At 43.2% G+C, this 15,225-nt stretch overlaps 1 protein-coding gene across 1 annotated transcript in view; it reads left to right on the forward strand.

The window, feature by feature from the left end:
- Positions 1–556: 556 nt before the first annotated feature.
- The window catches only part of GCNT2 (glucosaminyl (N-acetyl) transferase 2 (I blood group)), a gene marked incomplete at its 5' end in the record, with an annotated part of 89,258 nt that continues 74,589 nt past the window's right edge, over positions 557–15,225 (forward strand). The window contains one exon of the mRNA XM_080805243.1: positions 557–1,862. Within this exon, the coding sequence (XP_080661369.1) occupies positions 938–1,862 (925 nt within the window). The remainder of the gene's footprint in view (positions 1,863–15,225) is intronic.

A 15,225-nucleotide genomic window follows, 5' to 3' on the forward strand; every position in this document is an offset into this window, starting at 1 on the left:
TCATACCTCTCCAGATACCCAGTTGGGGCTAGGGTGAAATCAGTTTGGCCTTTACAGTTCTAGCCTTTACACAATTTTTGGGTAAGGACAGCTGTTTGGGGTTTTTTGGTTTTTTGTTGTTTTTTTTTTTAAATTAGCCTTTATTCATCAAGTGCCCCGGTCACTTTGTGTAATAAGTTAGGTGGTGAGGTAAGTTTGCAAATGTGCCTTTTTAAGGACCTCACCCAGCAGCAAGGAAAATTAAGCCTTGGAAAGAATTTGGCTCCACAACCAGTCATATGCCTTGCTTTACAACATACTCAGCCAACACAGGAAGGAGGGTGAGTATGTGTGGAAAAAGACAGGTTAAGAGATTAATTTTTAAGCACTAAATATTTATTGACAGAATATCTCTCCAGGCAGTGTTCACATGCTTAGAACTGAAGCTTTTAAAATTGGCAGTGCTGTTTAAGCAAACAAAGCCAGTCAGTTGAACGCAATGATTAACAGGAAGTTGGGGAGCGGACACAGTTGCCAACCCTTGGCCGGGAGAAGAGGCTGGGGTAGAAGTCTTAGGGGGATGACTTGCAGAATGGTGAACTCAGCCCTTGGTGATTTTACGGTAGTGATAGGTGGCTGCGTTAGAATCGGAATCTCCCTGAGGCAGCTGGGGTTTGTGTGGTAACAGGTTGCGGGTTAACAGGAGCCCAAGCAAAGCAAATCCAAAGAAGCTACTTCAGAAATGTGTCGAAGAATGGTGGAAATGAAGCACAGCGGTGAATGAGGAGGGAAGGAAGACAGCGAAAGGACAAAACGGTCACCTGGAAGGGCACGGAGCAGCTGATCAGAATTGCGTCTACCGAGAGGATGATTTCTGGATTCTGGAGAAAATGTAAGTTAAATCTATCTATACCCTGATCAGCTCTTGAAAAACATTTCCCTCACTTTCTGGTCTTGAATGATGGTCTCTTGGAAGCATTGTCTTTTTACTGTGTCTCTTATCACTGCCCTGATTTTTGTGTTTGTTTACAATAACGAGTTATGGGAGGAGAAGCATTTTCTGAAGGCATCTCTGTCCAATGCTTCACTGTTAGCGCAAGTCTGTCATCAGATTTTTAAGGGGAAGGTTTTTTACCCAAGAGAGAATGCATTGAAAACTACCCTCAGCGAATCTACCTGTTACGAGTACATGGCTCAAAGTCACTATATAACAGAAACACTATCAGAAGAGGAAGCGGAGTTCCCTTTGGCTTATACGGTGACCATCCACAAAGACTTTGGCACTTTCGAGAGACTCTTCAGGGCAATTTACATGCCCCAAAATGTCTACTGTGTTCACATGGATGAGAAGGCAACAGATACATTTAAAGATTCAGTGAAGCGATTACTGAGTTGCTTCCCAAATGCTTTCTTGGCCTCCAAGATGGAGCCGGTTGTCTATGGGGGGATCTCCAGGCTCCAGGCTGACCTGAACTGCCTCAAAGACCTTGCAGAGTCCGAGGTGCCCTGGAAGTACGCCATCAACACGTGTGGGCAAGACTTCCCCCTGAAGACCAACAAGGAGATCATTCGGTATCTGAAAGGCTTTAAGGGGAAAAACATCACCCCGGGGGTGCTGCCCCCAGCTCACGCCATTGGACGGACTAAATATGTCCACCAGGAGCTATTAAGCAAAAAAAATTCCTACGTGCTTAAAACAACAAAATTAAAAACTCCACCTCCTCACAACATGACCATTTACTTTGGTACTGCCTATGTGGCCCTCACAAGGGAATTTGCCAACTTTGTCCTCCAAGACCAGCATGCACTTGACTTGCTCTCCTGGTCCAAGGACACTTACAGCCCTGATGAGCATTTCTGGGTGACACTCAATAGGATCCCAGGTATGTGTGTCTCTTAACTTTTGTTCTCATGGGTGAACATTGCATGGTCAATACTGAATGTACTGCTTTAAAAACTAGTTTAAAAAAGTTAACATTTCAAAGCTCTTTACAGTTTTAAATGTTAATTAAAAAAATCTTTGTAACAGTTCTGTTCACAGGTGTCACTTTATGTCCGTTTACAGATGAGGAAACTGAGGCATAGGGATTAGCAGGGCCGAGGTAGAGCTCAACCCTCTGACTCAATTTTGCTGACATGCCAAACTGCCTTTCGGGACCCACAGACCCATTTCAGATACGTGCTGCAGCCTTGAGACAGGGCAAAGGGTTGAGGGAAAGCCGCTGTGCCAGTGAACGACTAAACCCAACTCTCCTTTAAGTGAACATTTTAATAATACTTTGGCTCCTGTCAAAGCTCCAATAGCTAAATTCACATGCTTTCAAAAAAGGAGCAGTGTACGACTTTAAAACTTTTTATTTGCAAGTTCTTTTCCTGGAATTGAGTCAGAAATTTAGAGCACCTTAAAGATTTCTAGACCAGCGTCTTCATTTTATAGACAAAGAAACTTCCATGGGATCAACGTGATGGCCTCAAGCTACCCAGCTAGTGAGTGATCATGCCGATGATACAAACCAGGTCTCCTAAGCCTAATGCTCTTTTGATTTTGGTTGGATCTCAGTCGTTACTAAATTAACTGCACCTTCTCTTTGGCCCAAGTTCTAAACGATTTGGATGATCTCAAGTTGTTTGTAGTGAACCGATTCAGTCCTGCTAGTTCAATTCAAAAATAAAAATTCAGATTCACAGTTCAAGCAGGAAGTAACTTGAATCCATATGAGCATCAGATTCATGGTTTCTTGAGATTAGTGGCTCAGCCCTGGATGCATACTACATTCACCTGGAGCTTTTAAAAATACATAAGGCCAGGCCCCATTTCCACCAGGGCCTGACTTCTGGGATGGACCTCATCTTAGGTATTTGTTCTGTCTCCAGGTAATTCTCAGGGACAGCCAGGGCTGTGTGTGAACCATTGCAGTTGCTTGCTTTAGAAGTTGTTATACAAAACTTCATAGACTTAGAATGCTTTTTTTAAACCACAAGAAAATAACCCCTTATTTATTTTTAAGATTTATTTTTAAGTTAGGTACAATTGACATATAACGTTGTATTAGTTCCGAGTGTACGTACAACATGACCTGCTATCTGTAGATATTGCAAAACGATCACCACCACAAATCTGATTAGAATTTAGCAACTTTATTTGTCTTGTGACAAGAATTTTTTGTATGTGTGACGAGAACATTTAAGAACGGCTTTCTTGAACGTAATAGCAACAATAATAATAGTGATAACAAAGAACTGCTTTTTTAGCAATTTTCAATATACTGTCAGAGAGGAAAAAATTTACATCTTTTTAATATTCTTCTGGCTGCTCTAAGAATTCAATCGGCATGAGATGAATTAACAGGAGGGAAAAACCCCAAAGTTTAATTACGTGTGTGCAGAGAACCAATAATGAAAGTACAACCCAAAGCTGGATGGTAGCATCCAGCTTGTATACATTTTAGAAAAAGAGACATAAATCTGTGAGAAATTGACAGGACAAAGAAAACTTATGTTTGCGAGCCTCAATTACTAAGAAATTCTAAACAGGATTTGGGCAGGGGTAATGAATTAGTAAAAGTACCAAGGTTTGCTTCTACCTTCTTCTCAGCTCTGAATTTCCTACCTCTGGTGAGAAGGAGATCCCTTAATCTCCTGATACAGTGAGGTAGCTTTCATGTGGGAGGTTTAGTTCCTGCTTTTTAGACAAAGGGTGGAGGGAGGGTCAGGATGTTGCTCTTAAGTAGCGTCTTTCTTTTTTTTTTTTTTCTTAATTTAAATTTTAATTAACATACAGTGCAATATTGGTTTCTGGAGTGGAAATCGGTGATTCATCACTTCTGTACAACACACAGTGCTCATCACAACGAGTGCCCTCCTTAATGCCCATCCCCCACCCCCCTTCCCTCCATCAACCCTCTTTTGTTCCCTATGGTTAAGAGTATCTTATGCCTTGCTTCCCTCTCTCTTCCCCCCAAAGCCTGTATTTCCCTCTGTTTTCCTTCCTAAACTCTACAGATAAGTGAGATCATATGGTATTTGACTTTCTCTGACTTATTTTACTTAGCATAATACACTCTAGCTCCACCCACATTGTTGCAAGTGGCAGGATTTCATTCTTTTTGATGGCTGAGTAATATTGCATTATATATGCATATAAATATGAGATATTTTTATATACGCATATATATGATATATACATATATGTGTATATATGTGTGTATATATATGTATATATATGTGTATATATATATATCTCACATCTTTATCCATTCATTAGTTGGTGGACATTTGAGCTCTCTCCATAGTTTGGTTATTGTTAATAAGGCTATTGTAAACATTGGGGACCATGCACCCCTTCAAATCTGTATTTTTGTATTCTTTGGGTAATGCACTGGCTCTTTCTTAAGTAACTTTAATTAAAAATGTGTCAAAGAGGCACATTTCTGGGGTGGGCTACCCTTAGCCCCCACAGTATAATACAGTACTATTAACTATAGTCATATGTTGTACATTACATCTCTAGGACCTGTTTATTTTAAAAATGGAAGTTTGTACCTTTTGACCACCTTGACCCATTTGCCCTCCTCCCCACCTCCCATCTCTGGAAACCATCAATTTATTCTCTGTATTGTGAGTGTTTGGTTTTTTTTTTGTTTTTTTTTTTCCAGATTCCACATATAAGTGAGATCATGCAGTATTTGTCTTTCTTTGTCTGACTTAATTTCACTTAGTATGATGTCTTCGAGGTCCATTCATGTGGTCACAAATGGCAAGATGTCATTCTTTTTTATGCTCAGTAACATTCCATTGTGTGTGTGTATATGTATGTGTGTATGTGTATATATATATATATCACACCTTCTTTACCCACTCATCCACTTATGGACACTTAGGTTGTTTCCATGTCGTGGCTATTGTAAATAGTGCTGCAGTGAACAAGGGGGCACCATATCTTTTTCATCTAGTGTTTTTATTTTTTTTAGGTAAATACCCAGAAGTAGGATTATGGGATCATAGGGCAGTTCTAGTTTTAACTTTCTGAAGAGCCTCCGTACTGTTTTCCAGAGTGGCTGCACCAGTTTACATTCCCACCAACAGTGCAAGAGGTTTCCCTTTTTTCCACATCCTCACCAAGACTTGACATTTCTTGTCTTTTTGATAATAGTCATTCTAACAGGTGTGAGGTGATACTGCATAGAAATCTATTTAAATCTGTGGTTTTCCAAAAGCTGGAAGGGGTAAGGTTGTAGTGATAAAAGAAATCAGGTCTCAAGAAAGTTGGAGGGGGGGGTAGTCATGACCATATAGCTGTTTCTATGGAATTACAGTGTACAGAATGAGGGAGGAATAACCCCACTTCTGACATGTTGCTTGGATCAAGCATGATGGAGATTTTTTAGGTATGAGCCCCAGACTTTTAGCAAAGACGTTGACAATGCAGGTTCCAAAGATAGCAGTCAAAAAGGATAAAAGACCAAACCCCATTTTTTTTTTCTAGCAAGGACCAAGGCAAACAAAAAAGTTATTCAATATGAAAAAGATTTGAAGAAATGTCATTGTCTTCACATGATTGAAAGATTTGCTCATTTGGAAAAAGAATCTAGGGTCAGTGGTGGGAGATTTAAAAATCTGTCAATCTGGGATTAGAACTGGTAGCTTCCTTGGTGGTGGGCAAGCAAAAGGGATCTGTAGAAACAGAGGAGAAATGCAGTAAAAGCAGCTCACTTATCAGGTGTTGGACAAGATGTCCTGTGAGTCTCTTCCATCCTGAAAGTCTGTGATTCTAGAGGATGATTCTAGTCAGTTTGTTGCACAGAAACTTAAGGGTAACACCCTGGCTTCTCCAGCTGGTTTATCTATTGGAAATGGACTTTAACACCTCTGGTTAGCAGTTACAGATCAGTGAAACAATGGAGACCCATTGTACTGCTCCAAAACTTAGAAGAGTGAGCCCTTGAAGGAGTTTCTATCTTATATGTATGAAGGTTCCTTTCTTTCTTTCTTTCTTTCTTTCTTTTTTTAGATTTTGTATTTATTTATTTGGTGAAGAGAGAGAACACAAGCAGAGGGAGCAGCAGGCAGAAGGAGAGGGAGAAGAAGGGTTCCCTGCTGAGCAGAGAGCCCGATGCCGGGCTCGATCCCAGGACGCTGGGATTATGACCTGAGCCTAAGGCAGAGGCTTAACTGACTGAGCCATGCAAATGCCCCTGAAGGATCCTTTTTGGAAGCCAGTGCCCCCTCACCCGGGCAGCTGGCTCATGCAGGATCTGGGTGAGCCTGAGTAGAGGGTTTGGTCATGAGGAGGGAACGGAACTGAAACCTAAATGTCTGTCTTGTCCAACTATCGCTCCTGTTGTGTGGAAATCTGAGTCAATTCTGTTTTGAGGGCACTTCTAGTTGATGTACTAATTGGCTGGTTTGTTGTTTAGGACATTTGAAGATTGTTCTAGTTGACTGCAGTGACTGGGGGTTTACTAAATAATCTCCCAGACAAAATGGCCTCATGGGGCGCTAGAACAGCACCACCCAAAAGAAACATAATGTGAGCCATATATGTAATTTTGGATTTTCTAGCAGCCACATTAAAAGAAATAAAAACAAACCGGGTGTTATACGCAACTGATAAATTACCGAACACTACATCTGAAACTAATGATGTACTATATGCTGGCTCATTGAATTTAAATAAAAAACTTTAAAAAAATATATAAAAAATAAAAACAAAGAGGGGAAATTAATTTAAGTAATATATTGTATCTAGCCCAGTATACCCCATATACCATTTGTATACGTGGCTGATGTTGCCATCGCAGGTGTCCTCCCAGCTGTGGGTAAACTGGGCAGACAACAGCGATGCCGTCCCAGCAGCGTGATGGAGTCTGTCACCTCTGCTGCTTTGGCTTTGCCTGCTTCCTTTTCCTTTTCTGAGATTCTCATCCTGCCTCAGAGCTTCCCTTGCTGGGCCTGCACGCTGACCCATGGCTCGTGCCCTCTGCGGGTCCCCACTCCGCAGCCAGATGCTGAGCTGTTCTGTGGACCATGATTTCTCAGGGCTCCCCCTTCCAGTATGTGCAGAGAGTCTTGCTTTGGGCCACGTAGGAACTGCGGGATGGGTCCCTGTTCTCATCTCACATCACTGCACAGGGTGCTGCCGCCTGCTCTGCGCATGGCTGCCCTTCATTTAGGTCTTGAGCTGTTCCAATCAGCTGTGGGTTAAAGCACAAAAGAAAACATCCACTCCTCACCCCATCCATGTCCATAATAAATGCCTTAAGAAGTGGCAGTCCTCTGGAAGCCTTGAAAGTAAGAATTTGTGCATCGCATACACAAGGGGGAGGTGCCCATGAGGACAGAAGAGCCACAGAAAAGAAATTCACCTAGAGTCCTTTCTTTTTTAATTTAAGATTTTATTTCTTTATTTGAGAGAGAGAGAGAGACAGCGAGCAGGTGCACACGAGCAGGGGGAGGGGCAGAGAGAACAGGAGAAGCAGGCTCGTAGCTGAGCAAAGAGCTTGACTCTGACTGGGGCTCCATCCCAGGACCCTGAGATCACAACCTGAGCCGAAGGCAGGTGCTTAACCAACTGAGCCAGCCAGCCGCCCCCACTTATGTTCTTTTTTTTTTTTTTTTAAGATTTTATTTATTTATTTGACAGACAGAAATCACAAGTAGGCAGAGAGACAGACAGAGAGAGAGGAAGGGAAGCAGGCTCCCTGCTGAGCAGAGAGCCCAATGTGGGGCTCAATCCCAGGACTCTGGGATCATGACCTGAGCCAAAGGCAGAGGCTTTAACCCACTGAGCCACCCAGGCGCCCCTCCCCCCCCCCAGACTTATGTTCTTGAAGAGATTGCTCCCTCCCCAAATAAATAAAAATTCAAACAAATAAAGAGGTTGCCCAATAAACTTCACTAGCTGTTGTAAAATTAGGGCTTCCTGACCTCCCTGCTTCCCCTTTATGCCTCCAACTTTCCCCCACTTTTCTCTAAGCTCTCTGCTCCCACCTCTTCCCCTTCATCCAGGCTGCAACAAGATGGCGGCCTCTTAATCCTCTGACTCGGCTGGCCGTGATTTCCAATTAGGGAAAAGAGCCATTTGTAGTCCCCAGGGGCAAGTTTTTGTCCTCCCACTTTCCTTCTGAGTTGCTCCTCTTGTGTGCATCTGGCTTTCAGGGTTCAGCCCAGGTTAGGGTAACACCAGTGGCTGTTACATTCCTTGAGTGTTCCTCGGATTTAAAGACTTAGTAACTGACCGATGATTTCTGTCTCACTTGCTACAAAGGAATATTTGGAGTATGATTCCGTGAGGGTTTCTTGGAAATTCATCTTAAAATCTGAATGAGTGAAAAAAAGAAACCTGACCGCAGGTTTTGGTGGAGACGAGAGGAGAAAGGAATGCGAAGGAGCCTGAGGAAGGAGCAGAAGAAGGAAGAGAGCTGGAGATGGTGGACCTGGAAAGGCAGACTCCCTGCATCTCACTTTTCTTTTCCAGGCCAGCCCTGATGGTCTTCTGTGTCATCCATGAACCCCTGTGCCCTTGATGGGGGAGGCTTGCTGCCGAAGAGGCCACGCTAGGGGGAGTCTACCATTATCGGCAATTGGCTAATCTCTTTAATTGCCATGTTTGTAGAAATGCAAAGCGGAGGTGCCAAGCTCCTGGGAGAAGCAATTGTAGGAGTCAAAGAACAGTAGATCTGAATCACGAAGGTCCTGGGAACCCACGCTTGTGGCCCCAGTGATTTGGCTGGGAACTCGCTATGCCCAGAGGGAATTTATGTTCATGTTCCGCAAACACCTGATGCTTCCAAGAGCCCCTGGGTGTATGGACAGACTTGCAGTGCGGGAGCGGTGTTAAGTCGTACTATTAGCTGGAACGGTATCTTTTTCTGTCTGCTAGAAAATACCAGTTTTTCAACTTACAGGAAAGGGAATCGGTGACTGGGGCCCCCATGAGTTCTTTTCAAGGAAATATGGTCTCATGAGAAGGTGATAAATGGCGTGACACACTTCATCTTTATGTAGATAGATCAGCAAGGAAATAGTGGTATTAGTTTTATTTCTCCGGAAGAAATGGGGGCAGGGCAGGGCAGGGGGAAGTGGTTTGAATGATCTTATCTGTGCTATACTTTTGTCTGCCCTCCTTCTCTGGTCACTGAATTTGTTCTTGGAGCTTTCTGTGGCTCCTACTTTATCCTTACTTTCTTCTTTATCCTTCCTCACTAAGTTAGACAATTCTTTCCTGGCTCTTTTCTCTCAAGAGGATGACCTGTGTTATCTTGACAGTTACACCCTCACAAGACTGAGGTCGCCTAGAAGTTCAGTGTCTTTTGCGGTTTAAGCTTTGGAATAACAGGCTTACTTGCTTAGGATGACTCAGCAGAGTCAAGGACCACTAGAGATCGTGACACTTTTTTGAGTTTTTTAACTCAAGATAATGATAATTTCTGCAAATCAGAAATTGCCCTAAGATGCCGTTTAGTTCATTTATGTGCATTTTACATATCCACATATATCACTACCAAAAAGGGTTTGCATCATTAGTGCCGACATAGGTGAACAAGCTTGCTCTGTTAATTAGAGCATATTCCTGGATTTCTGAGGAACAATGGGAGACATGACCCTAGATTAATTAAATTAAGATATTAATACTTAGATTTAATTAACTTAATGGAGATATTATTAATACTTAATATTCAGAGACAGCACTTCTTCCTGTGGTGGCCCATCTTAATGTTATAGGGAGCAAGAGACAAAGTAGATTGAAGAGAAAGACGGAGGAAGGGTTAGGCCTAACTGAACTAGAGTCGGTGGTCAATTAGAATGCTTTTAGACTCAGTGGTCTGTGGAGTGAGTGTGTTGAATATCAACGATCTGAAGATCTGTTTACTCTGGCGTCAGTGGGTGCCCTCCATCTGCTGGTGGGATTTGAAAGCAGACTGTCTTGCCTTTGCCACCTACACTTTATAACTTTGGGCAAGGTGCCTAATTGCTCTGAGACTGATTCTTCGTCTTTTCTTGAAGATAACGTAGCTCCTTGTGGGCCTGTTGGAAGGATCTGGTACGTTGTAGGCACTCAATGTCCAGAAAGAGGGGAACAGACCAACCTCCTCGATGTTGATTTTTGAGGTTTTGGTGTTACTATTCTAGAATTTCCACGTGTGACTAGAAGAACTCATGACCATTTGGTTTTGAAGGTGCAGGGATAATATTTCGCTAGAAATGGGTATGGGGCCCACGAGGCTACCCCCATCTGTAGCTTTTCATGGCCATGTCACATGAGTAGAGCCTTAAGTGGTTGGTTTCTCTTTCCTGTTATTAGGAAGTAGTGTTCTGTGACTAGTTGAAAGCCTCCCATTCTGCCAAGCTTCTGTTGCTCTAGATTGGCCCGAAGACAAATAGTCTCCCCACCCTTGCTGGGGCTGTCCCCTTGTTCTGGAATGTTCTTTACTCGCATTGCCCATTCTGGACATTTGTTAAGATCCAGCTGAAATGTCACCTCCTCAGAGAAGACTGCTCCTTTCCTCTCCCACAGAAGCAGCAAGCTTCCTTCCTTTCGTTCCTTTCTTCCTTCTTTCCTAAATTAACAACTTCGCTGAGGTATAATTTACATACCTCAAAAGTGAGGCATGTGATTCAGGCGTCTAGTTGACACACCATAAAACACCAAATTCACCCATTCTGAACGTACAATTCATTGATTTTTAGTATGTCTACAGAGTTGTGCAACCATGACCCCCATCTAATTTAGAATATTTTTTTAAGATTATTTATTTATTTATTTATTTGACAGCATGCGCATGAGAGAGAGAGAGTGTGAGTCAGCGCACATGTGCACACGCGCACATGCACAAGCAGGGGGAGGGGCAGAGGGAGAAGCGGACTCCCCGCTGAGCAGGGAACCCAATGTGGGGCTCAATCCCTGAAGACAAACACTTAACCAACCGAGCCACCCAGGTGCCCCTAGTTTAGGATATTTTTATCACCTCCAAAAGAAACCTCCTGCCCTTTTCAGCCTCTTTTTATTTCCACACCCAAACCTCACCTTCCTGTCTGTATGGATATGCCTTTTCCGGACATTATATATAAATCAAATTGTATATATTTTTTCACATCTGGCACTTTTGCTTTGTGTGATATTCTTGTGGTTTATTCACATTCTAGCATGAATCAGTACTTTACTCCTTTACATGGCTGACCTCCTCTTCCATCGAATGGCTGTTAACATCTTGTTTATTGATCCGTTGATAGACATCTGGGTTATTTCTGCTTTTTGGCCATTAGGAATAGTGTTACTGTGAACATCCCTGAGCAAGTCTTTGTACAGACACATGTTCTCTTTTCTCCTGAGGAGATCCCAGGAGTGAAATTGCTGGTCCATGTGGTAACTCCATGTTTCACATTTTGAAGACCTGCCCAGATGGTTTCCAAAGCAGGTGCTACATTGTACATTCCCACCAGCCATCTGTGAGGGTCCCATTACTCCCCATCCTCACCAAGGCTTGTTACTGCCTGCTGTTTTATTTACACCATTGTAGCGGCTGTAAAATTATAGCTGTGATTTAGATTTGCATTTCTCTAATGAACAACGATGTCAACATCTTTTCACCTACTTGTTGGCTTTGGTATCTCTTCTTCCGAGAGGACAAACTGCCTATTTTGCCTTCTTTCCTTGAATCTTAGTATTATTGCAATCCTATTTTATAGATGAGTTTATAGATGGGAACACCGAGGTATGGAGAATTTGGGGTACTTACCCAAGGACACCCAGTTCATAGGCGCCCCAGTCAAGATGATTAAATTCGTTTTGAACATGGAGTGGATTGAGAGATGAGATTGTCCAATACTGAATTAAGAACACACTGCAAAGCCCAAATGTTAAGGTTTTTGCTTCTTGAATCCTCTGACTAAGCAACTGGCTAAGACTTATTTAAAAAATAAATTAGACGGGGTATCTGGTTGGCTTAGTCGGTGTAGTGCGTGACTGTTGATCTCTGTCTGGGTCGTGAGTTCCAGCCCCACGTTGGGTGTAGAGATTGCTTAAGTAAATAAGCTTTAAAGAAAATCTTTTAAAAATAAATAAAGCAGCCCACGTAAACAAGATGCAGCTACTGTGACAGAACCATTTTTCTCTGGGTTTATGCAAACCATGATTCCTCCTCTTTTTAAGAAGCAAATGGCTCCAGTTCCCTCCTTTCTGATAAAATAAAATAAAAAATATTTTAGCCCTCATCCTTATTCTCCCCGTTCTTTATAAGGAAGGGTTTGTGCTGGAGTCCTCGTTGGTGTTTCTGCAGCTTTTACTTTTTGTTCCTTCCCTTTCTCAAGAGGTGCCCGATGGCTGTGGTCTCCTTTTGGGGGGCTATGCACTGGTCTCTGCTAGCTGCGTTCGGACAGCTGGACCGTAAGGAGGGAGGCTGTTTTAGTGCACCTCAGTGTGCCGCTCCAAATGCTAAATCTTGGGTTACTGAGCTTGACAAATTCAGGGCAGTGTCTCACAGGGTTTCGCAACCATTTCTTTTTTTTTTTTTTCTTTCTTTCTTTCTTTCTTTTTTTTTTTAACCTCAGAGGATTCATAAATGTGTCTCTGTGGTTTTCTCCTTATTAGGAATGAAGCAAGCCTCAAATTCCTATAATCTCCTCAATCCTGACTAACCTCCTTCGAGCCTTGGTGAAAAATCGTAACAAATTTTACAGAAGGTAAAGTCACCCTGGTAGAATTTTCCACTCGAGTGCCGAGCCGTGCACAGCTGTTTTTAGCCACTCTTGCGACCTCCCGGGGCCCAGTCCTGCTCTGTGAGACTCCAGTGTCTTCAGTCTCATGAATCAGGCAAAAAAGCCAGGCGAGGGATGGCATTTAAGGCTGGCCTTGTTTTCTGCTCTGGAGCCATAAAAGGGAAGTTTAGGGCAGGAGGGGAAATGAAATCAAGGACACGGCAGGACTGCGCAGGAACTGACTGACAATGATAGGTCACCATGGACAAAATGTGGGTCCTGAGAGTGGAGACCTTGACTTGGTCTGAAGGTCACAGGGCCCCGCACAGCCGAGTGTGCAGCGTAGCTACAAACAGCTCGGTCTTTTTCCAGTGTGGGTGCAGTGCTTTTAGCTTGTTCCTGAACTTTCTCCCCTAAGAGCAGCCTCTTTCCTTGTTGTGCTCGGTGCTCACTGCAGAGCTTTCCCAGCGGCATCTGTGTGTGCTCACGGGCTGGTAGCCACAAGATCAGTCGGTGTCCCTGGACCATACATCTCTGGCTCAAAGAGCTTCGTCTGTATATATTGGTTGGTGTTCATATGTTTTGCACGTGCCAGATGAATGACTGCTTTCAGTAGATGTCCCAGGGTAAAAACGGTGGGAAAGTATTCCCTTAATACACCATCCCACGTGAGACCCTAGATTTCAGAATCTCAGGGAGCCAACTTTCCATTTGCTGTAAAATGCCGGGAAGAGCTGATCTGGTGACAAGGCACAGATCTTGAGGTAGCATCATTGTCCTATGTTCAGTCTATAAAATGGGGATATTTCCACATTCTAGATGGCCCCAACATTGGCATTTGTGTGGATGTCGATAATGTACCTTTTCTCAAAGAAGGAATTCTCTAGAACAAATGCTTTCTCCACTTAACACTGATGCTTCATGGATTGAGTCATTTAAGCCTCACAGAAATCCTCTGACAGAAGGGCACCTGGGTGGTGCAGTCAGTTAAGCATCTGACTCTTGGTTTGGGCTCAGGTCATGATCACAGGGTCCTGGGATGGAGCCTTGTGTCAGGCTCCTGCACTCAGCAGAGTCTGCTTGGGATTCTCTGCCTCCCCCCACTCATGCGTTTTTTTTTTTTCTCTCTCTCTCTTTATTAAGATATAATGTATTATTTGCTTCAGGGGTACAGGTCTGTGAATCATCAGTCTTAGACAATTCCCAGCACTCACCATAGCACATACCCTCCCCAATGTCCATGACCCAGCCACCCTACCCCTCAGCAACCCTCAGTTTCTCTCTCTCTCTTAAATAACTAAATCTTTTTTTTTAAGAAAAGGTAATCCTCTGAGGGAGGTAGATATTATCACCTTCAATTTGCAGGTGCAGAAACCGAGACTCTAGAAGGTAAAATGACTTAATTTCTAGGTTTGGGGATGCCTGGGTGGCTCAGTCGGTGAAGCATCTGCCTTTGGCTCCAGTCATGATCCCAGGGTCCTGGAATGGAGCCCTGCATGGGGCTCCCTGCTCAGCGGGAAGCCTGCTTCTCCCTCTCCCACTCCCCCTATTTGTGTTCCCTCTCTCACTGTCAAATAAATAAATAAAGTCTATAAAAAAAAAATCCCAAAAGTCTAGGTTTGTGTGATCTCTGCTTCATTATCAGTCTAATCCTCCAGGCTGCCCTGTAGAAGTCCCCACAGCTTAAGCAGTGTATATAATGGAAACAGGACTCTGGGAAAAAAGAGAGAGAGAGAGAGAGAAACCCAAAAACAGACTCTTAACTCTAGAGAGCAAACTGATGGTTCTGGGGGCGGGGGGGTGGGGGTGGGGAGGTGGAATGGGTGAAGGGGATTAAGAGGGCACTGGTCCCGATGAGCCCTGAGTAACAGATGGATTGTTGAATCGCTACATTGTGTCCCTGAAGCTAATACAACACTGGATGCGAACTATACTGGAATTAAAATTTTTAAAACGTTGAAATTTAAAAAAGAAGAAAACATGACTCTGATCTAAAAATGTTTAAAGATCTCAGTGAGTTTTTTTTTTTTTTTTAAGATTTTATTTATTTATTTGACAGACAGAGATCACAAGTAGGCAGAGAGGCAGGCAGAGAGCCTGATGCGGGGCTCGATCCCAGGACCCTGGGATCATGACCTGAGCAGAAGGCAGAGGCTTAACCCACTGAGCCACCCAGGCGCCCCTCTCAGTGAGTTTTTAACCTTTTATTTTTAAACTCATTTCAAAATTATTATACTTACAGGAATAGCATAGAGCTCTACCCTTCATGCCCACATCCCCCAACCCATAACATGTGACCACATTTGCCTTCACCTTATCTTATTCTCCCTCTCTCTTTTATAAATTTTTCCTACGCCATTTGTCAATTCCTCCTTGCTAGTTCAAACAGGGCTTCCTAACCACAGAGATACTTTCCTATATGACTAGCACCACCATCTAAGGACACATCACTGCCCACAGACCCTATTCCAGTCTTATTGGTTGTACTAAAAACTTCCTTCATAAATTAGGATCCGCTTAACGATCTCAAGCTGTACTCAGCTGCCATCC

The sequence above is a fragment of the Martes martes genome (genome assembly GCF_963455335.1).
Source record: "Martes martes genome assembly, chromosome: 6".
NCBI classification, from domain to species: Eukaryota; Metazoa; Chordata; class Mammalia; order Carnivora; family Mustelidae; genus Martes; species Martes martes.